This window comes from Opisthocomus hoazin, chromosome 2 (genome assembly GCF_030867145.1).
Source record: "Opisthocomus hoazin isolate bOpiHoa1 chromosome 2, bOpiHoa1.hap1, whole genome shotgun sequence".
In the NCBI taxonomy this organism is placed as follows: domain Eukaryota; kingdom Metazoa; phylum Chordata; class Aves; order Opisthocomiformes; family Opisthocomidae; genus Opisthocomus; species Opisthocomus hoazin.
Genome location: NC_134415.1, coordinates 37866409 through 37890804, shown reverse-complemented (window position 1 = coordinate 37890804; position 24396 = coordinate 37866409). Strand labels below are relative to the sequence as shown.

The following is a 24396-nucleotide window of genomic DNA, read 5'->3' as shown; positions in this document are numbered from 1 at the left end:
AGCGAGACCCTCCTCTTTTCTAGTTTGCATCTCTGCAATATCCTCCTACTCCTCCACCTCACCTCACACAGTCATAGAATCACAGAATGGTTTGGGTTGGAAGGGATCTTAAAGATCATCTAGTTCCAGCCCCCCTGCCATGGGCAGGGACACCTTCCACTAGACCAGGTTGCTCAAAGCCCCGTCCAACCAGGCCTTAAACACTTCCAGGGACGGGGCAGCCACAATCTGGTTCCAGCACCTCACAACCCTCATAGTAAAGAATTTCTTCCCTATATCTAATCTAAATCCACCCTCTTTCAGTTTAAAGACATTACCCTTGTCCTGTCACTCCATGCCCTTGTAAAAAGTCCCTCTCCAGCTTTCTTGTAGGCCCCTTCAGGTGCTGGAAAGCTGCTGTAAGATCTCCCTGGAGCTTTCTCTTCTCCAGACTGAACAACCCCAACGCTCTCAGCCCTTCCTCATAGGAGAGGTGCTCCACCCCTCTGGTGATTTTTGTGGCCCTCCTCTGGACCCGCTCTGACAGATCCATGTCTTTCCTGTGCTGAGGGCTCCAGAGCTGGACGCAGGACTCCAGGTGGGGTCTCACCAGAGCGGAGCAGAGTGGCAGAACCACCTCCCATGCCCTGCTGGCCATGCTGCTTTTGATGCAGCCCAGGATATGGTTGGCATTCTGGGCTGTGAGCACACACTGCTGGGTCATGTTGAGCTTCTCGTCAACCAACACCCCCAAGTCCTTCTCTTCAGGGCTGCTCTCAATCCATTCTCTGCCCAGCCTGTATTTCTGCTTCAGATTGCCCCAACCCATGTGCAGGACCTTGCACTTGGTCTTGCTGAACCTCATGAGGTTCACACAGGCCCACCTCTCAAGACTGCCAAGGTCCCTCTGTATAGCATGCCTTCCCTCCAGCGTGTCAACTGCACCACATAGCTTGGTGTCATCGGCAAACTTGCTGAGGGTGCACTCAATCCCGCTGCCCATGTCGGCGACAAAGATGTTAAACAGCGCCCGTCCCAATGCTGACCCCTGGAGAACGCCACTCATCACTGGTCTCCACTTGGACATCGAGCCGTTGACCATAGCTCTTTGAGTGCAACCATCCAGCCAATTCCTTATCCACCGAGTGGTCCACCCATCAAATCCATGTCTCTCCAATGTCACGCAGGACAGTGTCAAAAGTCCACATGGCAGAAGCAGTAGAACTGTTGTCTATCTATGTGTGAGGCAGATTCACCAGGAAAGCAGCATCCTTTTTTAGACTACCTGATATATTGGAAGGCAAAAAAATAAGCAAGCGCAAGCTGGTGTGCTTGCTTTCCCTACCACCCACCCATAACACCACTGTCACAGCCAGCTCTCATACCTCTTAGACCCATCCAGTCCCAGGCTATGGGCAGGCCATTTGTCCCAGAGTTGTGCTCTGCAGGCACTGGCAGTGCTGTGGCTTCTCACCAGTGTCACAGTGGCCAGGGCTGTGCTTTGGAAACGAGTGCTCGCCTCTCCATATGTGTCTCCACAACTCAGGCCTCCAGTAACCACCCAAAACTCTCAGAGCACCTCACTGGTACAACACCGCATTCCCAGGAATCACATTCAGTGCTACTTCATTATCTTTGAACAGTTTTGAAGGGGCTTTCTCTACCCTCCAGCAAATCATTCCCAGCTATCAGGCTGTTGTTGATGAACCCCTGTCATGCTGACTAATATGGTCTCCTTGCTTCCTTTTTCATTACCCCATGTGTTTCTTATCTTATGGGTAGACAGTAAGCAGATTAGGGTGGGGATTTTCCAGTCTATGCCTGTACAGCACCTTGCACAATTGGCGATACATGTGTTGGGGCTAATTCACATGCCATCTAATCTTACCCTCAGAAGCCCTCCTTGTAATGAACTCCCAATTTTAACCACCCCAGTAACAAGAGCCAAGCTCCCCCTATTCCTGAGCTAAACCGAGACAGGTTCAGCAAGTGGTCACAGCGCCAACAAACACAAACAGGCCTGGAGTTCCCAAGCCAGAAGAGTGAGCCATCCTGTATGAGCAACACACCACTGAGAGGTTTCTTCGTTATTCTGATGCAGCTAAGTGCAAACCCTATATAAAAAAAAAACCAACCTGCTACAACAACCTTCTGTCTGGATCACAGTGCAAAAGGAGTGGGGGGAAAAAAAAATTATTAATGGCATTGCAGATAAATCTCAGCAGCAACCACCTCCACACTTGGAGCAAAGCCTACACAAGCCACAAGAGCTTATTCTCTAAGAAATTCATGCAGCCATGCCACATTCAATACAGTAACATTATCATCTTACATGCACAGGGAAGAGATGGCCTGAAGGTTAGGGTGTTACCCTGTAAAGGCAGTGAAGACTTCATCAGACTTACCACAGATTTCCTGCCCCAGGCTGGGAGAGTCACACAGCCTCTCTCGGCTCAGCCCTCCCCCTCTGTAAAAGGGGTTGCACACACAGCCGTGTCTCACAGCAAAAGCTCAGGAGCGTAACCACACGAAACGCTGCAAAGCATTCGGCTAATACAGCCAGAGATGCTGCTTAAAGCTTTACCCACTGGTTAAGAGGAGTTCAAGGCCTCAGTGTGCTCAACATAAGCCTCCATTCCCAGGCTGAGGGGGATTTAAGATCCAATTCATGTGTACACAGGGAAACCAACTCATCTTTGTAAGTCTTCCTTGTTGTCTGTTTTGAGGATTTGAAAGAGAGCTGAGCAGTGGCTAGTCCCTAAGCTGATTCTGGGGCAGGATGGGTTTCATTCTCATCATACAAAGTACTTTGGACAGGCACTTTAGTAGCAACAAAAGTGAAGGGGAAAAAAAGAGGGGAAAAAAAAATAAAACAAGCCAGGTAGGAAAGTAGCTCGATGACATTCTTGCATATTTACATTAACATGGGGCTGTTCTATTCCTGAGCTGCCTTCTTGTGTTATTTCCTCCTAGTGGTGAAAATGCCCCAGGGCTAATGAAGCATCGGCTGCCTTCCCCATCATACTCAGTCCAGAATGGTTCTGATGAGGCTGATAAAATTAGCCAGGTTTTACAGCAGCAAGCAGGGTCAGATTTTGGTCCAGTTGTACATAGCCTGCAGAGTTTTCACTGTACAGAAATTAAAAGGACTGCAACCTGGAGCAACTGCGGAAGTTGAGATCAAATTAAAAAGAATATGAGTTCTGGCATTCACCCTTAGCAATTTAGGGCAGCCTTTTCACTACTGTAAAAATAGCACATATTTATAAGCAACATCTAGCTCCCATCTCGTGTTCAAGGCCAGGCTGGATGGAGCTCTGAGCAACCTGGTCTAGTGGAAGATGTCCCTGCTCATGGCAGGGGGGCTGGAACCAGATGATCTTTAAGGTCTCTTCCAGCCCTTACCATTCTATGATTCTATGATTCTATGATCTCCACTAAATCTCTGATTGCATTATGGAATAGGCAGTAACAACGCTAACACTTCACAAATGGGTAACTAAGGTAAAGGGGAAAACCCCCTTGCCCAGCCTCGGTCCACAGGCTAGGGCAGGGGTGTGGACCAGCCTCCCGGCTCCTGGTTCCTGCAGGCTGCCTGCTGTGCCACACCGCCTCAAGGGGAAAGGAATGGAGCATCACAGCAGTTTGTGGAAATCACCTTTAGGTTCTCCTCCTCCCCCAAAATTTCCCTGTAAATTTTTACTCCAGTGCCTCTACTAAGCAGAATGTTTCAGCAATGGGCTTCTCATGGCTTTGTTTCTGCCAGTGAAATAGCTATGACTGTAAGGTTTACAGAGACTTTCTGTTCCTGTCTAAAATTATCTTTGCTGAGCCTTGCGACGCCAAGAGCACAGAGCCAATATTCCATAAGCCCTGAGAAAAACGGACTACATTTCAGGCACATTCAGCTAGGGTGGTTACAGTCGCATCCATCAGCCACGACCAAAGCTCGGAGCCACCACCACGTCAGGCCTCACACAAGGGGACACTGCCTGTTTCTTTGCTGCATGGGGCAGCACATAAAGTCAGGGTCTGATCCTGCCGTCGGGGTGCTCTGTGGTCGCGGGGTGGTTGCCCAGCCAAAGAGCAGTCTCCGCGCTCCCTGCTCAGACTGGAAGATCAGGGCCAAAGGGTCTGAACAGACAGCAGGTGGATGCAGACAGATGGGGGAAGCGGGGGCTAAGAGGGAGACAACAGCAATTAGCATAAGCAGCAGCAGTGTCAGCTCCCCAGCTGCTTTGCCGATTGCCTGCCTCCCTGATTTTCAACAGCTAAGAAGCAATTTGCCTAAGAGCATAGTCAGTGGCTAAAACTGCCCCTCGGAACTGAAAGTATTGGGGAAAAAAACCCAGTTTCCATGGTACAAAAGCAAGGCTTGCAGGGCTGTCATGTAGGAGTTTGCCTAAGTAAGGCATGGAGCAGGCGGCTCAAAACAGCCACCAAATACTTCAGAGCAAAAGGCTAAAAAAGGAAGGTTTTAGAGGAGGAAATGAGTCAGTAGCTTGGAGGACGGGAGGGGGAGTTCAAATAGCTGAGGCATATAAAGTAAGCAAGTAGTCACCATCTCTAATGCTAGAAAGTCAGCGAGGTGAATGTATTGATCTTTGGGTTCTGTTGATGCAGGGTTTCATTTGCAAACAGAAGTCCATAGGTGACTTTCTATATTGACCAATGCTGGGTTTTGAAGCCGTCCTTCACTGGGCAGACGCTTGTCGGCTGCACTTCACACCGGTGTTTCAGACTGGAGCCGAAGAGGTCACCACCAGCTACAGGACTGCTGAAATTTCTTGGGCTTCCCTATGGCTGGGGGATGGATTTTGGGGGGGGAAGTTTCAGGTTAATCGCAAATGCTGTTTGCCTTAAGATGGGGAGGAGGATCCACCTTTCGAGATTGTTCATCCAAACATCCAGCTTCAGCTTTCAGCCTAGCTTATTTATAGCACTAACGCTAGGAAAAAAAAGGACAAAGCTTATTCACTGTTGAAGAGCAGCAAAGCCAGTAAAAAAACCTCCATCTCCGCAATGCTGTAGCAATCCACAGTGTTTATTTCTTTCTTTGTAACAACCTCATATTGCACTGAAACACTAGGGGCAAAGGGGTAATTCTCACCCCGGTAAGCCTTTAGCCTTGCTCGCTCACACACCATCACAGCAGCTAGCTCTAACAGGGCGTGCATTAGCGCAGCAGTACACCGTGAGAGGGTTAGTGTCAGCATGTCAATAAGCCACAAGGCACAACCTCCTCACCTCAGCTCCACGTCCCTGTACCGTCAAAAGGGCAGGACTGATGAAAAGGGAGCTCGTAAAAAGAAGCACTAAGATTCCCTCCCGCCCTCCCCAAACCAGGGAACTTCCCCTCAGCTCAGGCGCTGAGGCAACAGCTGCGTAGCTGCCGCGCGAGGACCCTGCCGCAAGCCCTCTCTGAGCGAAACTGTGGCGCTGCGAACGGCTGGGGAGATGGAACGGATGGGGTCACAGGCATGTGAGGAGCGGGCTGTCGAGTCGGGGAGCAGCACAGGGCTGGAAGAACAGACTCCCAGCACAGGATTTACATACAGCAGGGCTTCCCAAACCATGACACATGTACTGCTCATTACCAGCAGGCAGCGCCCTGTGCAGGGCTGGAGCTGCCAGTGCCCGTGCTGGTTCGGCACACAGGGTCCATGCAGTCCTATGCTAAGGCAGGCCGGTACCACCATAAGCCACACATGTGTCAGGGCATCTTGGTGCACAGCTCCTGCCTCTGGCTTCCTCAAAGCACCATAGTAACTGTGTTTATGCCTCACCGGGCTATGCTGTTTTGTCTTTTGGGGAATTAAATCTTTCTAAAAGCCATCATGGTTCTCGGTCAACGCAAGCACATCTTTCCCATGAGACAGAAACAAGTGAGAGAGATCTCCCTTACTCTGCTGTTGAAGGAACTCCTGTCCTTTCTGAGGCTCCTTTAACTAGTTAGATACCTTCTCAACCCACTACAGTGTTTCCAAAAATGCAACCAGACCTCTTGAAACAGACTAAGCCAACAGGCCAGTTCCAACTCATTTTTCCTTATAAGTATATGACATGAAACAGCCCCAGCCCTGTTCTCATGGCCTTACATCATCCCTTCCCCTCCTCCGCAGGATGTCTTACTTCTGTACCCCTCTTTCATAGTGAAACCGGTCTATGAAGAGCAAGCTTGGAAAAGTAACAGACAAACTACCTACATCAATTAAGACTAAAAAGCACAGCTGCCCCAGGTCTCTGTTACATGCCACTGGAGATGGAGGTCTGCTACGGCACTGTGCAGGAAAGCCCCCATCACCAAACAGCACCCGCCTTGATTTTCTCTCCCTGCCATGCAGCATGCACTGCCACCAGGCTAATGGTCACAGCAGAAAGACAGGACCAGAACAAGTTGTCCAGAGAAACATATTTGTAGGACTGAAGCTCTATTATTACACAGGCATTTTATGTGACTTGGTTTAGATCTCTAGGTTTAAAAAAACAAAACGAAACAAAAAACAAACACGTTCCTACTCAATTCTTGTTATTACTTCCAATGTCAGTTAAGACTTTGGTCGAAATTTAAGCATTTCTTGATTAAAAAGATCAAGAAAGAGCCTAGAGATGAACTACCCATCCACCTCAATTTAAGTCTAAGTTGTACTGGTAGGTCTTTTGCTAGTTTCACCACATATCTGATGCAGATGCTCTTGCAAAAGGGACCCCTGGCCAGCGTAAGCCACCCAACAAAAGAGGCTGATGCAACAGGACTGCTTTTCCAATGCACGCATCTTCAATATGGGGTCTTTCAGCAACTTCTATCTAGTGTGCAGAGGCATAACAGCATCTAAAAAGGGCATCTACTGGGGTATGCTGCGAGGAGGGGAAAAAAATCAAAATGTAACACCCTTAATAGAACAGCAATATGGATGAAAACTGTAAGGTATGGCTCACACCTTTAGCGCCGAAGCTTCATGCTAGCTGTAACCGGGTATGAAGTATCGCCGCCTCATACCCCAGCCCTGAAAACATACAATTGAGTCTTGTTTTTGTTTTGTGCTTACAAGCAGGCACGGAGACTGGATAAATAAGCTTGATGCCCATCGATTCAAGCCGGGAACATCGCTGCAGTCAGGATGCAGTAAGGAAGCCTAACTGCCTGTACATTTTTTATCACTAGCAGGTGCTTCTGTAACCTGATTACAAAAAACCCCAGGCTCCACTGCCCAGAAACACTGAGGAAATAACATTTTCGCAGCATTTTGGAGTGAGCACTACTGCAACAAACACAGAAGAGCGGCTACTCCGAGCCCCCCCCCCGGTGCCAGCAGCAGCAGCGTTTTCTCAGCGGCCAGCTTTGTCCCGGGGACAAGCCGCTCATTGTTCCAGCCACCTGAACCAGCTGCCGCTCTGCTCTGCTCCGCGCGGGGACGCGGCTGCCTCTGCCGCCGCCGGGCCCAGACGCACAGGGTTTCCTGCCGGGCGCAGCCAGCGCGGCCGGCCGCAGCCAATCAGGAGTGCCTGACTGAGATCGCACCAAAGTAGGTATGAAAAAAACCCTCGGAAAAAAAAAAAAAAAAAGAGAGAGAGAGAAAGAGAAGGCCCACGCTTCCTCCGGGCCCGCCCGCCGGACTCCCCGCCCCCATCCGCTCCCTGTCAGGCCTCCTCCCCCCGCGGCCGCCCCACAGCCGCCCCCTCGGGTGCGCTCCCCCCCCGCCCCGATCGCCGCCCCCCGACCACTCCCCAGCCCCCTCCCGGCTGCCCCAGCACCCCCTCAAGTCCCTTCCCGGCGGCCCCAAAGCTCTTCTGGCCCCTCCCGCCCTTTCCCTCTCGGCTCCCTCGAGCCCCCGGCCCTCCCCTCAGCGCACACCTTGGGGCAGGTAATCCCGCCCCGCCTCTCAGGGGGGCCGCCGCCATTGGCCGGCGGGCGCGTGGCCGCCGTCGATCACCCGGCGGCTCCCCCCGTGATTGGGCAGCCCACCCCCTCGGCCGGACGGGAAGGGGGGGGTGGGCTGTGGGTGCGGGCGGGGCGTTGCCACGCAGGGCTCCCACCATAGCAACCGCTTCCTCCTCCGGGCACGGCGGCCGTGACGTCGGCAGCGTTTCCGCCTGGCTCGCGCCCTCGCCGCTTCCCTTCCTGCTGCCGGAGCCCGCGCCGCGCCCAGCATCCGAGGGGAGCAGCCGCTGCCGCACCGCGCTCCGCCGCCCGCCGCGCCCCGCTGACACCATGGTAGGGAGTCGGGCGCCGCCGGGGGGGCGGGGGGCGCGCGCCATCAGGTTTCTCCCCCTCGTCCCCCCTCCGCCTTCATCCCCGGGGAAAGGGGGGAGGGGGGCGCTTGGTACCGCCCGCCCGCCGCGTCCCGGCCTGCGCTCCAGCCGCCGCCGTGCGCGGCGGCACGACGGTATCGCGCCTCCCTTTCCTTCTCCTTCCCTCCCCCGGTCCGTTCCGTTCGCCTTTGAACTTGAGGCGGCGGATCCGTTCTCCTCCCTCCCCCCCCTCCCTCATCCCGCCATGAGGCGGTGGACGGTTACTTCCCCCCCCTTGAGGCGATGGAACTGTCCTCTTCCCTTCGTCCTCCCCCCATGCGGCGATGGTACGTTCCGCGCCGCACACAGGCGCTAGGGGTGGGCGCGTCCATTTCGTCCGGGGGCGGGGGGCGGTGAGCAGAGCGAGCGAGGCGGGAAGAGCCGGGCGGGGGGGACGGCGGGCGCCGCCGTGGGGCGATGCGCGGCCCCTCCCCGTGCCGCAGGGCGCGGCCGTGGGGGGCGGGGGGCCGAGCGGGGAGCAGGCCGCAGCCTGGCAGGGAGGCCGCGGGGGGACCCCCCCGGGGGGTGCCCCGCTCGGGAGGAAGGGCGGCCTCTGCCTCATCCGCCCCGACGGTCGGCCCCGGGCGGGAGCCATCTTCCCCAAAGGCGAGGGGTTTCGGGCCTGGCCTAGAAAACGGCGGCGGCTCCTCGACGGAGCGGGGCGGCCGAGGCGAGCACCCGCCCTCACGCCGGCCGGGGCCCCGGTTCGCCATCCCCGGTGCGCGGCCTCTCGGGGCCAGGCCGCGCTTAATCGGGCCCGGCTGGAGTCAGCAGTCCTGACCGCAGACAAAAGGGGGGAAGCAGAGCCGGCGGGAGGGAAGCGCTGGTCATAGCAAACACATTTTTGTAGCGAACACTCGAAGAAGTGTAGATTTAAAGGTGCTCACCGCAAGAGCTTGGGAGACTTTTGTCTTGCTTCTCTGCTCAGGGAAGATAAAATGCTAGAAGCATTATATGTAAGATACAATGCTGGAAACAGAGGAATTTATTAAACATACAAGCTGACTTGACCGTTTTCTCAGGCTTTCAAAAAAATGCCAGGAGACTCCCTTCATAAATAGGGTGGAATAGACCAAACAGCTATTATGCTTCATAGCCATTCATCTTCTGTTGGTTTGCCTACGCTATAAGTTTGCATCCCCTTTTAACTTGGGGTACCGAGACCGACAAATTCACTTGAATTATTAGCTCATACGGTTTGATCTGCTGTCCTGTTTTTGCCTGAGTCATGCACAAACGCTTGTCCAGCAACAAACATTTGTGTGTTTCGACACACTTGCCTAGGTGCCTTTAGTAGAAGGGTTGCATATTGAGGCCTTCCCGTGGCTTTTACCGTTAGTTTCTTGAACGTGTGGTATATCCAGTAAATAAACATTTAGTCTGTATAGACCTGGCAGACTGGGTGTGCTGCTAATCTCCCTGCCTCCTAAAACACCCGAGTTGAAGCATCTATGGCTGCTCTGCAGCATGGAGCAGAGCTAATGGGAGTTGCAGATGAAGCTGCTAAAAGTCTGACGAGACTTGCAGCTCTTGTTTAAAATAGGCTTGTCTGAACAAGCTGGCTAGCAACTCTGCAGTACGCAAACCTAGTTTAGAATGACTACTCAGTGTGTCAGGCTTCATCTTGTTTGGAACCAGAGAATTCCCCAGTCAGTCAAAACTAGTATTTCTCATAGTGATCTCCTTTTTGGAACAGGGTCTGGATTGTTGGTGGTTTTTTTGTTGTTATTTTTTTTTAAGATGCTTTCTAGTTGCTGCAAATGGAACTTGCTTTTGGGGAGAGAGTGTAGGCCCTCTGGCAAAGTACAGTGATGCCAGCAGGAGGGCATCATTTGGTATCAAAAGGGCATTGGATTTTCTGCTTTTGAGTCTTGCCACAAGGTTCAGTCTCTTTGCTACCGGATTAAATGAGTCCATAGTCTTTGGAGGACCGTGCAAATTATTTATCTTGGTTGTTAGTCAATACTGTTCCCAAATATGTGTAATTACAAGGTACATATGCCTCATGTACAAGATGACAGCCTCCTGACAGTCGGTAGTGTGGGTGTCTGGCATGTTCCTACTTGCCTTGTCAGAGTATCTCTATCAAGAGGCTCCTGCTGGGAGCAAGGGCTGACCTAAGCGGTCTCATGCGGGAGAGCTTGCAGACAGCCAGAACTTGCATGTAAAGCTGTTCAGAGCCTTTTGCTCGCCTGATTGTTCAGTATTCACTGCGATCTCCAGGAAGGATACCTCAGTGATGAGTATCTGGGATGCCCAGAGCAGGCCTTCAAAGCCTGTTTTTAAGGGTGAAGTTTAAGCTTTAGGTTGCCATAGGTGCCTGGAGGGCCACAGGAAAATTTTTACAGACGCTTGGGCTCAGAATAGCTGATTTCTGTGCTGAATGTGTTTCTAAGAAGCTTTGCTTTTCTGTAAGAGCCCTGTTGTGTACCAGCTTACATTCTCATTACCTTAAAAACATGTTTCAACACAGGAATGAGTACTACTCAAAACTTCTGCTCTGCTCCTGGCTACCATGCTTCCTGTTTTTCAGCAGTGTTGCTGGGATTTCCTTTTGTGGGTCTTGCCATGTTCTACCTACCTTGATAATTGTATCAGGAGTGAACTTCATGGTAACTCAGAGAAGGTGATGATTTCATCAGCTTTCAGCCAAAGAGGAAATAACATCCAGGAATTCAGGGGAGACTTTTTTCCTGCTTTTCTTAATAATCGCTTTCTTACTTATCTCTCCTCGTCTAGTCCATAACTTTTCTTGTTGTCAGGAAAAAAGCTGAATAAGAGTTTTGATTCCTCCCCACCCCCAGAAGAGACCAAATAATGCAAAATTAAAAACTCAAGTCTAGCTGGCAAGATCTGTCTACAAGTGATATGCAAATAACTCTGTACTTCTTTCTGGTTTATGGTGTGCAAATAATGGCCTCTTACACAACAGCAGTAAAAAGGCAGCTAGTTATACTCCCTATCATGCTTCAGATCTGCATTGAAGCTTTGGACTTTCAGATGCGTAGGCTGCCTGCTGTAAACGGAGGTGTCCGGCTGTAGGTAGCAGAGGACGTGGGCCTCTTGGGACATGGGAGGCCACTGGTGTTCTCACGCTGGTGCTGGTCTTTGGGGTGAAGTTAAGCTGGTGACTGCGTGCGTTGCCTCCTTTACTACTCAGTGAAGTGGGGGTGGTAATATCAGACGGGTTTTCTTCAGTGCTCAAACAACAGATAGAAGCAAAGCAGTATTTAATATGCTTGTATTTTTAACCACTCACACTTTCAGTCAGCTTGTCGGCCATGGATGACCGCCTCAAGAGGCCTGATACAGCAGAATCTTCTCTCAGTCTGTTAGCTGCAGCCAGGCTATGTGACCCTCCCTATCTGCTAGGTGCTCTCACAACTGACTTGTCTTAGTTTTCCCTTTAAGATCTTGGTGCTGATGATGTCCCAGGGTATTGCATGGCAGTGTAAGGGACAGCTTTGTGAAGGCTTCTGTTCCAGAATAGTCGGGTGGTAATAGGTTTAATTGAAAAAATATTTGTCACAGGGATGTCCTATGACACGGTACTGAGTCAGATGGAAATGCCACATGGTTACACAGGCAGTTCTGGCAGTGGCAGAGAATTTTGAAGGTAGATAGAAAGTATGGTATGCCAGACATAGGGGAAACGAGATGTTTGCTGAAGAAACTGAGAACCAAATATATGGCAGTAATGTGACTAGCAAACATGGGAGCACAGTGTTCTCTAATCTCTGCCTTTGCGATTAAACAAGGCGTCCTTTAACAAGATCTTGGTGTCAAATTCTGGAAAAATTGATGATGCTTTTCCAAGAAGCAAAGGTTTCCGCTTGAGTAGCTGTGGATAGTCCATGCTGCTGTATACAATGTGTGTGCATGGTTCCCAAACAAAACAAGTCGAGAACTGGTTCTTGAAAGGTCTCTGTAGGTAACACAGGCACCGCTATGGAGGACTCTTAGGTTCTGATCACAAGGAAGAAAACCCACGCTGTAAAATTGTTAATAGTTAAAAACAAATTCAGTCCTTCAAACTAAGGCAAAGCAAGTCATGTTTGAAGTCGTCTTGGCTGTCTTACAGATGAGGGAACAAAGACTTTTCTTAGGTAAAGGGTGTTAAATATTCAAGGAAAATAGTGGAGTTCACAGCACTTCCTAACAAAAGAGAAGGCAAATTTCATTGTGTCAAAGTTGCATTTCAACGCAGGCTTGCTACAAATCCAGTTTATCAGGTGTCTGGCATGTTCCTCACTCCTGAAGTGGCTTTTTGTATACAGGAATTTTTTTGAGAAAGCTTTGGATTATTTTTCAGTCTTTCCTCCTCCATTGTATTGCCCAAAAGTTCTGTTTAGATTAAATTTCAGTTGTGGGGTACTTGGTGATGAAGGCAAAATGTTGGAAGCTATTAGTGGAGGCAGCTGGGGACAGCTCTTGCAGTTGGAAGCCTGCTAGACAGAAGGCTCTCTCTCTGGGCTGCTCTGTGTAGGGACGGCATTCTGCTCTCGCAAGACTTCTGCAGTGCTTTGCACTTGAGGCAGGAACGATGGCTTTGTGTAGGGAATAAGAGCCGCTGTGTTACTGCAGCGCATGCTGACAAGGCATTTAATGCAACCATTACCTCATGTGCCCACAGCAGTCTGTATGAAAATACAATGGGGGTACTGGTATTAGCGCTCCAGAATAATGTACAAGGCAATGCTGCCCGCGAGACACGCCGCCTTTGCAATAGTTGCGTGGAACTACTGGGGGAGAACTCATTTTTGCTGATTGCCTCAGAGAAGCTAACTCTGTCCATTCTTGCCTGAACGTCTCCCTGAAAATGCTGTACTGGCGTCATTTTCCCATCTGATAATTAGGTGGCTTGTCTCCTTGCTGCTGCCTTATTTCAGTGAGGTTAACAGGCCCTGCAGTTAAGGTCCTCAACAGCTACAGAAACAGGCTGGCTACTTCAGTGTAGTCTTCTCTCTGCAGTTATGTCCTGAGAATGGTTTTAAGTTGGCATTACTTGTGTTACAGAGTTGATCTGTCCCCTACAACAAAATGTCACCAGCTGATGGTCGTGTATCCCACAAGTACCTGCAACATGTACTGCTCAATGAACAGTCACCCGTGTACCAGTCCAGAGTTGGATAACTGCTTGCATACTTACCAGGCTAGCTGCTTTAGCCCTGCAGCATTCAAGCCAGAAAGCACAAAATAATAATGAATGTGCTGTATTGAATCCTCTGAGCAGAATGATATTGGGCCAAAGAGGGAAGATCCAGACTAACAAATAAACATTTATTCTGTCATTACTGATAGGGTGGAGGCTTCTCACCAGCTATTCTTCTGGACAGATCAGCAGACACGGTTAAAATGTCAGATGAGGCCATGTATTTAAGAATGTGATGTTTCTCCTGGTTCAGTGCTCTTAACAGTCATCCTGTTGCTGTCCTACACAGAATGGTTGCAACCACCTTACAGAAAAAGCTGCCTAGGGTTAGGGTTTTTTTTTGCTTTTCCATTATATTTACGAAGCCTGTCGTGGCTGGTACAAGCCCAGGGGTGAAGAGAGAGTCCTACAGTTACAAAAGTGGATCCTATTCTTGGAAGCAGTTGGTTGCACCGAGAGTTTATGGGTTCATTTCAACCCATACTGTGACACAGCCATAGGGTTTTCTCAGATGGAACAAATCTGCATTGTCCCTAGCAATATAATGGCTGCTAATGTCAGCCTGTGTGATGAATCCAGGGGTTGTACAGCAGCTGTGAAAAGGATTAGCATCAGCTACTAACAGCCTTTTGCTTTGGAAAACTAAAAAATCCGGTTCTTACTAATGTCCCTTCAGCTTCTCCTCAGTTCCAGTTGTCAGCTGCAGTTTAGCAGTGAATTTTGAGTTTCCAGACTAAATACTCTCAACATTTTTGGAATCTGAACTGACTTGCCAGCAGGGCTCAGTTTCTTTATAAGGAAACAACTTGTCTCCCGACTTGGAGACATGTTTCTGGCTGTACAGTAGCACAAGCATATGCTCTTGACTCCACAGTTCTCATCAACCTGCAGCTCCATTGCTCCTGCTTGCTTCTGGCTCTCTGCTGAGCTTTAACCTCATCTTTCAAAGTGAGCTTCTTGGCAACAGGAATTGGTGCAGGGGAATTAGTTGTGGTCTTGGAGCAAAAATCAAGAATTGACAAAGGTAGAGCTAGGTGACATGAGCTGCTTTTATGTGATTACTAGACTCCTTCCCATGCTAGTTCAGGCTTTCTAAGCATTTTCTACTTAGAATCTTTAGGGTTTTGTGACTAAAAACTGAGTCTTAACACCAGTTGTCAGCTACTGAGGTGCCATTAGTTAGAAGACAAACCTCAGGGGAAAAAAAAGTTGTCTTGAGTTCACTGTGGATTTGTCCTTAGTGAATGATGCAATAGTTCTAGTCACTGAACGGTTTTGCTTTATTAGGGCAACCTTGTATTATTTAGAGTCTTCTCAGGGAGCTTTTGCCTACACCAGCCACAGGGACAGGAGGAGAAAGACCTTTATTCCTCATTAGGTCTTAGTCACACTCTGACAAAGTGCAGTCTCTCCATATGGAGGAGGTGACATCGGAATGAGTCACTTTGAGTAGCTGTTTGCACTTTTGCTCAAATGTATCCTGGAACAGGCTTTCTCTGCTTTCTTTGCTTACTGGAGATATGCAGAAGGGTGGCTGCCTACCAGGCAGCTCAGGCACAGTGACTTACTCTCTGTTCTTCTATCCCAAAGTAAGTGCAAGGGATTCTGGATAGATTACTCCTAATAGACAAGCCATGCATTGTATATCTTGAGGGAGGTCCTCTTGTATTTGAGTAAACCCCTGAAGAGCACTAGAGAAGCTAGAGAAAAGCTTCTGTTTCATTCACTGCTGTGTGAGATTGCCCTGGTTTTGCATGACCATCACTTGGGAGATGTAGGTGCCAGACTCCATGGCAATACATTCTGCCAGCTGTACCACCTCTCTTGGCTGGGTTAGCAAAGCTATGCCAGCCACTAGAAGTTACAGAAGGAGAGATATTGGTAGAAAAAGGAGAATCTGGGCTCATCTGAGGCCTTGCGTGGTAGACGTTGGTTGAGGCTTTAAAAAAAAAACCATACACTTTAAGTAGTCGTCCAGTCAGTAACCATCTCTCAAGGACAGTCTGTTTGAAAGCTGGCACTAAGCAATTCTCCTTCGCCACTGATCTCCCAGGTTTCGCAGCTGAGCTCTGCTGTTTCTTTAAAACACTTCCACTCTGACTAGGTATACTGTCCCCCACAAAATGAATCCATCAAGCACATGTTTTGGGACTGAGCTTAAGGAAAAAAAAAAAAATAAAGAACAACTTCCAGTCTTTTTCAACCTTTAATCCTTTTTAGTTGGTATATCTCACATGATGCGTTACCGGACTGTTCAGTACTGCTGACTGTGCTTGTAACAGTGACGTGTGGCAATTTACACAGAGGGAGGAGGGCGATTTTACTTCTGAGATATGAATTGCCATATCTGAGGATAATGTCATTTGCATTTGGAAGACCAAAAGCCAGTGGGGGAAGAAGCAGTATTAGAACGTGATCTCACTGTTTACACCACATGCAACATTTTGAACAGATAGATGAGTGTTGGACAGGCTTCAGTTTGGTCTTTACTGCTCTGGCCGTGATGTTCTTCCAGCAGCATCTGCTGGCCACTGAAGGTCCCCATAAAAGCAGCTGTGCAATAGCAAATACTGCAAATAAGCTCTTCAACTTTGCTGCACTATGAGAACAAAACTCAGATATAAATGTTTCTGCTCTGCCACCTCTTTTCATTTTTTTCTCTTTCCCAAAAAAGCACCAGACTGAAAATGCAGTTCAGCCTTCTGTCTTTCTTGCTAGGTCTTGTCCTCCTTATTCTGTGCAGCTGCCTTTAACATTAGATTGGTAATGCTGCATCTGCACCTCATTTTACAGCTAGCACAGGGGGATACCACTAAGTAACTGGAATTTCCCTTCAGACTTAAAGGGGGAAGGGAAGTTTAAAAGGCAGCCTGCTTTAAAAACTGATGGAGGAATTGCTGGGAAGTAGACACTTTAACTGTTAGGCTTGCAAGTTCTCTCTTTAAAACACCTAATTCAGAGCAACTTCTGAAAGTTGGCTTGTTCAGCTAAAAACTGTACCAGTACAGTCCCAGTACACCACTACGCCTCTCTTGATCTCTAAACCAAATCCATGTGCCAGGCATGGAATTTGGCCATGTTTTACCTCTGTTCCTAAAGCTGCTAGCAAGCATGCTAGAAATGGCTAGGGAACTTTGAACAGAAGATGCTTGTGGACTTGATTATCGATCCAGTCTGAAATGGGTAAGAAAATTAAGCTGCTGTGATGCCAAAAGATCTGCCATAACGGAATCTCGGAGGTCCAGGGGTGGACATGCGTGTAAAGCTACTCCAAAACAATGCTCTGATATAAGTAGGACTGTGCCTCCTTTGGAATAGTTTTGGTTTAGCAGCTGGCTGTGGGCAGCATCAAGACTCCAGATTCTTTAGTTGGCCTGGAAAAAGAGGTTCTGCAGCCTTTTTTGAGACTCTCAGGCCACTGGTGACTATCGTCAGTTGTCTTCTAGTCTCGGATTTAAGGCGCTGCAGTAACGTAGTTGTGAAAATTTGTGGTGGGTAGCCCTAAAGGTCTTTGCTCTTGTCTTTGCAGGCTTCTGGAGTACAAGTTGCCGATGAGGTATGCCGTATCTTCTATGACATGAAAGTGCGGAAGTGCTCTACGCCTGAGGAAATTAAGAAGAGGAAGAAGGCTGTCATCTTCTGCCTCAGTCCGGACAAAAAGTGCATTATTGTGGAAGAAGGCAAAGAAATTCTGGTGGGAGATGTCGGTGTGACAGTTACCGACCCTTTCAAGCACTTTGTGCAGATGCTGCCCGAGAAGGATTGCCGTTATGCCTTGTATGATGCAAGCTTCGAGACCAAGGAATCCAAAAAAGAAGAGCTGATGTTTTTCTTGTGGTAAGGCATCTTCCCAACTTGCTCATTCCTAATGTGCAGTCTGAGCACTGTGGGTGAGGTCTCTGAGCATTTCTGTTGCCCAGGCTGGTAAGATGGCAGGCTTGAAGTGAGCCGGACAGCCTGGTGCCTGTATTCTGAGCCATGAGCCGTTTCACTTGTTCATAATTGGTAGGACACTGCTTCTCTCTATGCTGGATAATAAATGTCGCTAATTGCACGGTTTTTTTGGTGTATCCCACTAGGGCACCAGAACAAGCACCTCTCAAAAGTAAGATGATCTACGCAAGCTCCAAGGATGCAATCAAAAAGAAGTTTCAAGGTATGTAATATCGTTAAAGATCCTAGCCGCGCACCTAGAATGCTTACGCAGCAAGGCTCAACTGTTGGCTAATTGGTGTGCTTTTTTTAACTGCTAGTCAGAGAGGAGAACTTCACAGGTGAAATGCCCTGTGACGGAGCTAAAATGAGCTCTGGCTAAAACTTACACTATCTGACTCTGAATTTTAGAGGCACTAGAACTGTGCTCAGGACAAGAGCAGGCTTTGCAATTTGTGGCACCATAGCTGTGCTGTACAGAGCCGCACACCTGTACCATACAGGCTAGAAACCATTAGATTCATAACAGCAAGTTGGATTTTGTGCAGAGCTGCCTCTATGGCAGAGGACTTTCAGCCCTGTGTCTGCTGAGATACAGCACTGTAAGTTTATGAGTTTGTGTAGTAGTAGTAGTAGTAATTAACAATCCACTTGATTTAGAGATGCGGTTATGATTACTCATTGCAAAAGGCATAGCATCTCCAAGTGGAGAAGTGAAGTGCTGTTCAGCTTGTCAGGCACCATTAACGAAAGGGTAAACACCATGCTGCAGCATTCAGAAATTTCATGTTAAGCCAGTCGTTACGATGGCTTGTAGCCAGATAGCACTGCCCCCTCCTTTAGTTCCTCATGCTGCGCTGGGCCGAAATCTTGCAGCGTGCAAGACTGACAGGATCATTGTGCAGCAGTACCAGCCTTCACAGGACAACTCACCAGTGGATTAGAACTAGCCAGGGTGACTGTGTGCTGCACATGTGGAAGCTGAAAAAAAGAAAAAATGAAATCCTGTGTTGTTTTTGCTTTTCTGCACATAAGACTGGCTCGGGTTGGGCTCCCCACCCTCCAAAAAAATAGAAACCACTGTTAATTCCTTAGACCAGCAAAGTCTGTAGTCTTTACATCTCAAGTTCCCACTCTCTTTCACCCACTTTCCAGTGGGAGCCAAATCAGTCATCTCTGTGTGCTTGCATGTAGCTCCCTCAGCTGCCGTATCCAGTGTAGCACTAGAAATGAGAGATTCGCTCGCAAGATAGGCTGCAATGAAAAAAATCTGAGCACCAATCTAGTGGAAGCTTTCTCCCTGATATTTCTACGTTGATATGTGGTGTGTAGCCAGATGTCTTCTGTGACCTGTTGGGGGAAAACCATCCAAATTCCTGAGCTAAGGCAGGACTTACCTGCTTGAGTGACCTAATTGCCTCTTCTAATAATACTACCAAGTGTGTTTCTTTGGTCGATTACTCGCATGTTGAAATACTGCATTATTGAGTGTTTTGCCTCTTTTTTTAGGCATAAAGCATGAATGCCAAGCAAATGGGCCAGAGGACCTCAACCGAGCTTGCATTGCTGAGAAGCTAGGAGGCTCCCTAGTTGTAGCTTTTGAAGGATGTCCCGTGTAGATGTCATACAGTGCCACAACTCTACAAGCATTCCATGTTTTAATATATCAGTTATGTAAAGCAACCATTCTAGGCAAGGGTTTCACTAACTGTAGGGAAGCTGTCTTGTAGAATAAAGTAGATTTTGGAGATGTAGCTTGTATGTACAAATGACCCTGAATAAATCAAATCTAAGGATTTATCTTGGTGTATTAATATTTGCATTGGTTGTCCAGCCCAATATTGTCCCCAATGGATTAACACTAAAAGTCTCTAAAAAATTTTGGTCCAATGCAGCAGTGTATCATGGGATGAAAGGTGGGGGAGGTGAGAACAATCCGGTTCCTGTTCTTACTTTTCTAAATTGTGACAAGCAAAATTCAGTCAGTCTTTTTGAGGCTACTGGCCAAATTGCCAAACTCAAAAACGTTTCCCTGGTAATCACTTAATACGAAACTTAAAATCTGTAGTTAAAGTTAGGCTAAAGCAACCTGTTGGCACCAAAACTGGGTTAAATTCTTAGTGCTTGCAGTTGCAGATCAGTACTAATAAAGGCTAATTATAACGTTAAAATAGAGATAAAGTAGACACACTTTTCTGGAGAAATAGTCCTAATCCACTCTTGTAGTGCAGTAATAATATTTAAAGTTTCACTTGCTCTTCAAGTTCGATTTTCTTGTTATGAAGTGTCTTGAGGTCTCTTCCAGCCTGAGTGACTCTATCAAAATTGCTTTTCTGTTGACTTAGTTTAATTTAGAACTACCTTAGTTTCACTAATGCACACTTACTAGCGGATCGGATGCTTCTGAGGCTTATACAAATGCAGATTCTTACATCAGGGCTCTCCAGTTATGGGTAGTACAATGAGAAGGAACCACATCTTAAAAAGTGGTATTCTTGGCCCCAGTCTTTGGTCACTTGGTCCATTTGTCCATAATTAATATTGATTTAACTTAGTAGAACCAATCAGCCTGGCTAATACGGCTTGACCTGGGCTTTTTGTCTGTTAGCTTCTTTAATTCTGTAGAAATGCATGGAAATATCACCTACTAGAAAGTTTGACCTGAAATGCCTTTTGTATGCGGGGGTAGAGAACGTTCCTGTGCCAGCTACAGAGATCTTAAAGGCTTCCATGTTTCACCCGTGGTTGATTAAAGCTGTTTCCTTTGTGTAATGTGTACATGGGAGTTGCATAGAGTTTTCCTGTATGTCTGTAGAGAAAAACAAGAAAAAAAAAAAAAAACAAACAAAAACCAAACCCTTAGCCTCCAGTGCGTTACTGTGATGTGTTCTGTGCGTGCCAAATTCAAATAGCCTGAATAAATGGGGTTCCCCTCCCCTGGGTCAGTGACTGATTCCTCTCCAGCCTCTGGCTGAGCCCTCCGGCAGCGGGGCCGGCGCCGCTGGCTGCGCACGCTGTTGTAAGCCGGGCGCTGAGGGAGCTGGTCTGCCTTCCGCAGCTACCGACCTGTGCTGCTCTGCTGGCTGCTCTGCTGGCGGGGGGCGGGAAGGATCGGGAAACAGGCTCTAAGGAAGAGCTGGTGGAGGTGCAGTGGGACGGGAGGGAAGCAGGTTTGTCTGTCTCCAAAGCATGCTGCCCTCCGCGGCCCCGTTCCTCTCTCGCAGGGGAGCGGCTGCCAGCCTGCTGCAGGCTCGAGCTCCCTAACAGCACCCCATCTCTTCCTTTTAGGTTTCAACCCATATTTCCATGGGTTGGGGAGCTTCCAGGGAGTCATCTTTGTATTTGCAGTCTGAGCAGGAGAAACCTAGCATGTGTCAGTTATTTTGTTATGCTTTCCCTGTAAGAACTGAGGGAGCTTTCTCTGGCCAGCCTGACGAAGCCCAGGCAGCTACAGGCTGCCCATTCCTCTGCCAGCGCTTGCCAGATGTGCCAGGACAGAAGGCTGCGCTGTCCCTGCGGCTCCTCAGCAGAGCAGTGCGCTGCGCTGGCTTTTCTGTGGGGCCGGGGGAATAATGGCCCATTACCTAATGCAGCATGTGCCCTGTCTGGCCACACTGCGTGGCTAAAACCTTTAATTAAGGCAGGCAGTGACTGCTTGCTCCAGTTTGGCACCCACAGGGGTTACAGGGTTGGGAGCACGAGGTTCTTCCCAATGCAAAGAGATCCACCAGAGCGAAGCTTTCTGATGCTAAGAAAAGCAAACCGGCTTGGTTTCTGCTGGTGCTTTTAGCCTGTGTTCCAGTCAGCTCTGAACTGGCCCAAGTGGGCAGTCATCCCCATAAACAGCTCTTCCTTGCCTAGGTGTCTGCAGTACTGGTCTCTGTCCAAAGTCCAGGCCGAGATAAGGAAACCAGAGTGACACAGCGGGAGTGGTGCTGCCTGACAAACAAAGGGAACTCCCAGCCAAGATCGACCTGATAACTAGTGCCTCCAGACTGCAGGCATCTCCGAAGAGATATCCAGCACAGGTGATGTCAGAGTGGACTTCTGCTTGGAATTTCCATCTTTGGTTAGAAAATGCAGCAGGAGACCCTGCAAAGGGGGAGGGATGTGAGACCGGGAAGGCACGAGGGCACTTCCCACAACGTGAAAGCCCTTGGATGAGTGGCTTAGGTACAAAGTGCCTTAGTCCTAGGACTTTGAGGGATGAGAGGTCTGAAGTGGCACTTTGGGCCTTGACTAGGTGTGGTCCCACAGCTTAAGCTGATCTAAGAGGCTTTGGCTCCTTTTAGGACCCTGACAGCAAGTCCTGAGGTATACTGGCTGCTCCGGAAGACTGCTGCTCTCCAGTGTGGGTAGTAACTCCTAACCTTCAGAGCCATAATGCTTCAGGCTTGTCCACGTCATAGAGTTAGTGGGCCAGGCTTCACCACATCCCAAGGTTGGTTGTCCTGCCATTGGACATGGAAGATGTTTCCTCTTGTGACTGTTTCAAATCCTTTTAGTTAAGGTTTCTACCAAATCACCTAAACCTTCAGAAAAGGCAAGGCAAGCAGGGAGAGACAACATGAGGAATGCTTCCTAGAGCTTGTTCTGGTTGCTTGGGAGAGAAATTACTTTCTAATAGGACTACAGGAAGAATAAAGCTGAAGGGGTTTGGGCGATGGACACAGCTCAGAGCCATGCAAGAGCAGAGCTGCTAGAAACCTTTTCAAGTCCACGTGCAGGCAAGGATTTCCCAAAAGCAATTTTTGTCCATTATGCTGGGGAGAAGATGGGGGTGTGAGATGGAGACTGGTAATTCAGGTGTGAGCAGCAGGTAATTTAGCTGCTTCAACAAAGGTGTCCAAGCTATAGCTTCATAAGCCCACATACCCAGGCTGAAAAGTAACTCCAGCCATGACTGAAATCAGCAGAAGGATCCAGCGTTCCCATCTGAAATCACCCCAAATGGACAACGGCTTGGTCTTTATCAATGAAGTAGGTATCTGCAGCACCTCAGCACCCAGCTGCCACTGTATCTGCCCCGGGTCGCAGGCTGACAGGTAAGAAGCCGACAGCGGGGTTTGCCTGGAGGAAAGGAGATTACCCTCGGCAAAGCCCATATGCCACCCAATGGTGGGCATGGTGCAAAATCTCACCAGCTCCTGGGAGGGCAGGGGCTGGCCAGTCCTTAGCCCTGCCTGCTGCTGGGCAAGGCTTGGGTTTCTCCTAGCCCCACGGGGTGTCCTTCCGCTTCCACCAAGGTGCCAAGGGAAGAAGAAAATCCCAGCAGTACCACTCCAGGTATCGAAAATTAAGCTAAACATCTTTCCCCGAAGAGATGTGGTTTTTTTCAGCTTTGCCTAGCGTGATCAGCCCCTCTCTTCCTCAAACAGCCAGCTCAGCAATGTGTCCTGGAGGGGCACCACATCCCCCCACGCTGGGGACACTGCATCTGCCCTTGAGTGACTTTTGGAGCCCCATCAGAGCCCACCTGCCCCGCAGCGCGCTGGGGATGCCGGCCGCCCTCCTTGGGCTGGCTGCTGGCTTTGTTACTGCTCGTGTGGTAACGGCCGGGTATTATCGGCTCTGTTTTGCGCAAGCGCTCGCGATAAAGGAAATACTTGTTGCAAAAGCAAGAAACTGAAAAAAACCCCAAAGGATTGCGTCACTTCACTGCGCCTGAAGCTCTGGGGCCCTTCCCACCGATGGGTTTCTGGGGGTGACGGCCATGCTGATACGCTCAACAGCTCGCTCGAGCCTTGGGGTTGGGTGGGGGTTTTTTTGCAATCCTGGTGAAATCTGGGCATTCCCTCACTTTTGGGGCTCTTCAGAGCCAAAAGGTGACAGGCCAGGCATGCTGCTCTGTGGCGAGAGGCGATGCTGACAGTGTTGAGGTCACTGGCCGCCCTTGGTTGATGAGGTCCTCCCCAGGAAGTCCAGAAAGAGAAACCAAAGGCTAATCATGGCCGTGGGGCAAAGGTCTGCTTGCCAAATTTGTCCCTCTGTCATGGGGAGATGGACCTGCCAGAGCCCAACACAGGGCTTGGCGGGGGGGGTGGGGTGGGGAGGTGGAGTAGCAGCAGGGCTTGTAATGAGCATGTGGGGTCTCAGTTGCCATGCACCCCATGGGGAGACACGGCCCTCCATCACCTCCCGTCCTGAGAGGAACTGCAGCCAGGGGCAGGCAGTGAGTGACAGAGAGGCATCACCCAGTCACCCACCAAACCCGGAGGGTGTCCCTTCCTCCCTGCGGCTCAGCAGAGCCCCCCCAAAGGTGCTCAGCCCATTTCTGCAATGAGCACTGATGGGCTCAGCACTGATGTGTGCCCTGGCTTCTGGGGGCTGCAGCCATCGCTCAGCCAAGCCCCAGCCAGTGCCAGATGGGAGGGTGCCTTCAGACAAGGACGGGAGGCAGCTTTGGGAGACTCTGGGAGGCTCCCAGCTGGCCTCATCCACTCTCTGGTGTCTAATATAGAGGTTGAGCCTTCCCTGGGAAGAAAATGGAGGCAGGTCTGTCCCTCAAGCCCCTTCCCAGCCCTGGCTCTTCACACACTGCGGGGGGACCGAGCACTTCAGAGGCATTTCCCCTTCGCTCACGAATCCTGCTCACGTCAGCACTGGGCTCAGCAGCTTTGGTGTGGGGAGACAGGCACTGAGCTGTCACGTGGCCTCTGCCGTTTCCTAAGAAACCAGCTTAAAAAAAAAAAAAAAGAAAGGAAAGGAAAAAAAAAAAAGAGAAAGGAAGAAAAGAGAAAGGAAGAAAAAGAGAAATAAAGTGGGGGAGGAGAGAAAAAATAACAAAGGAAAGCCAAAAGAAGCAGAGAGCAGTGGGCTGGAGAGCCCGGCAGTGACTGAGGGCCACCACCATGCTGCACCCACACGGACAAAATTAGAGGGGAGCGCTGAGGTTTAAGCAAGCAGGAGGAATGGTCCCCCCACCATGCCCTGTCCTGACATTTGGCCTGACCCCACAGCAGGGCAGCAGCCGGCCCCACCACGACACCCTGCCCCGGCTGCCATTGTGTCCCTCACCACCATGGGAGCTCCGTATGCAC

General features: G+C 49.5%; 1 protein-coding gene across 1 annotated transcript; it reads left to right on the top strand.

Moving 5' to 3' along the window:
* Positions 1–8110: 8110 nt before the first annotated feature.
* DSTN (destrin, actin depolymerizing factor) lies at positions 8111–20212 on the top strand. Its single transcript, XM_075413228.1, has 4 exons — positions 8111–8194; positions 16953–17260; positions 17503–17579; positions 18866–20212. Exons 1-4 carry the CDS (start codon positions 8192–8194, stop codon positions 18973–18975), a joined length of 498 nt encoding a protein of 165 aa, XP_075269343.1. The 5' UTR covers positions 8111–8191; the 3' UTR covers positions 18976–20212.
* Positions 20213–24396: the final 4184 nt, after the last annotated feature.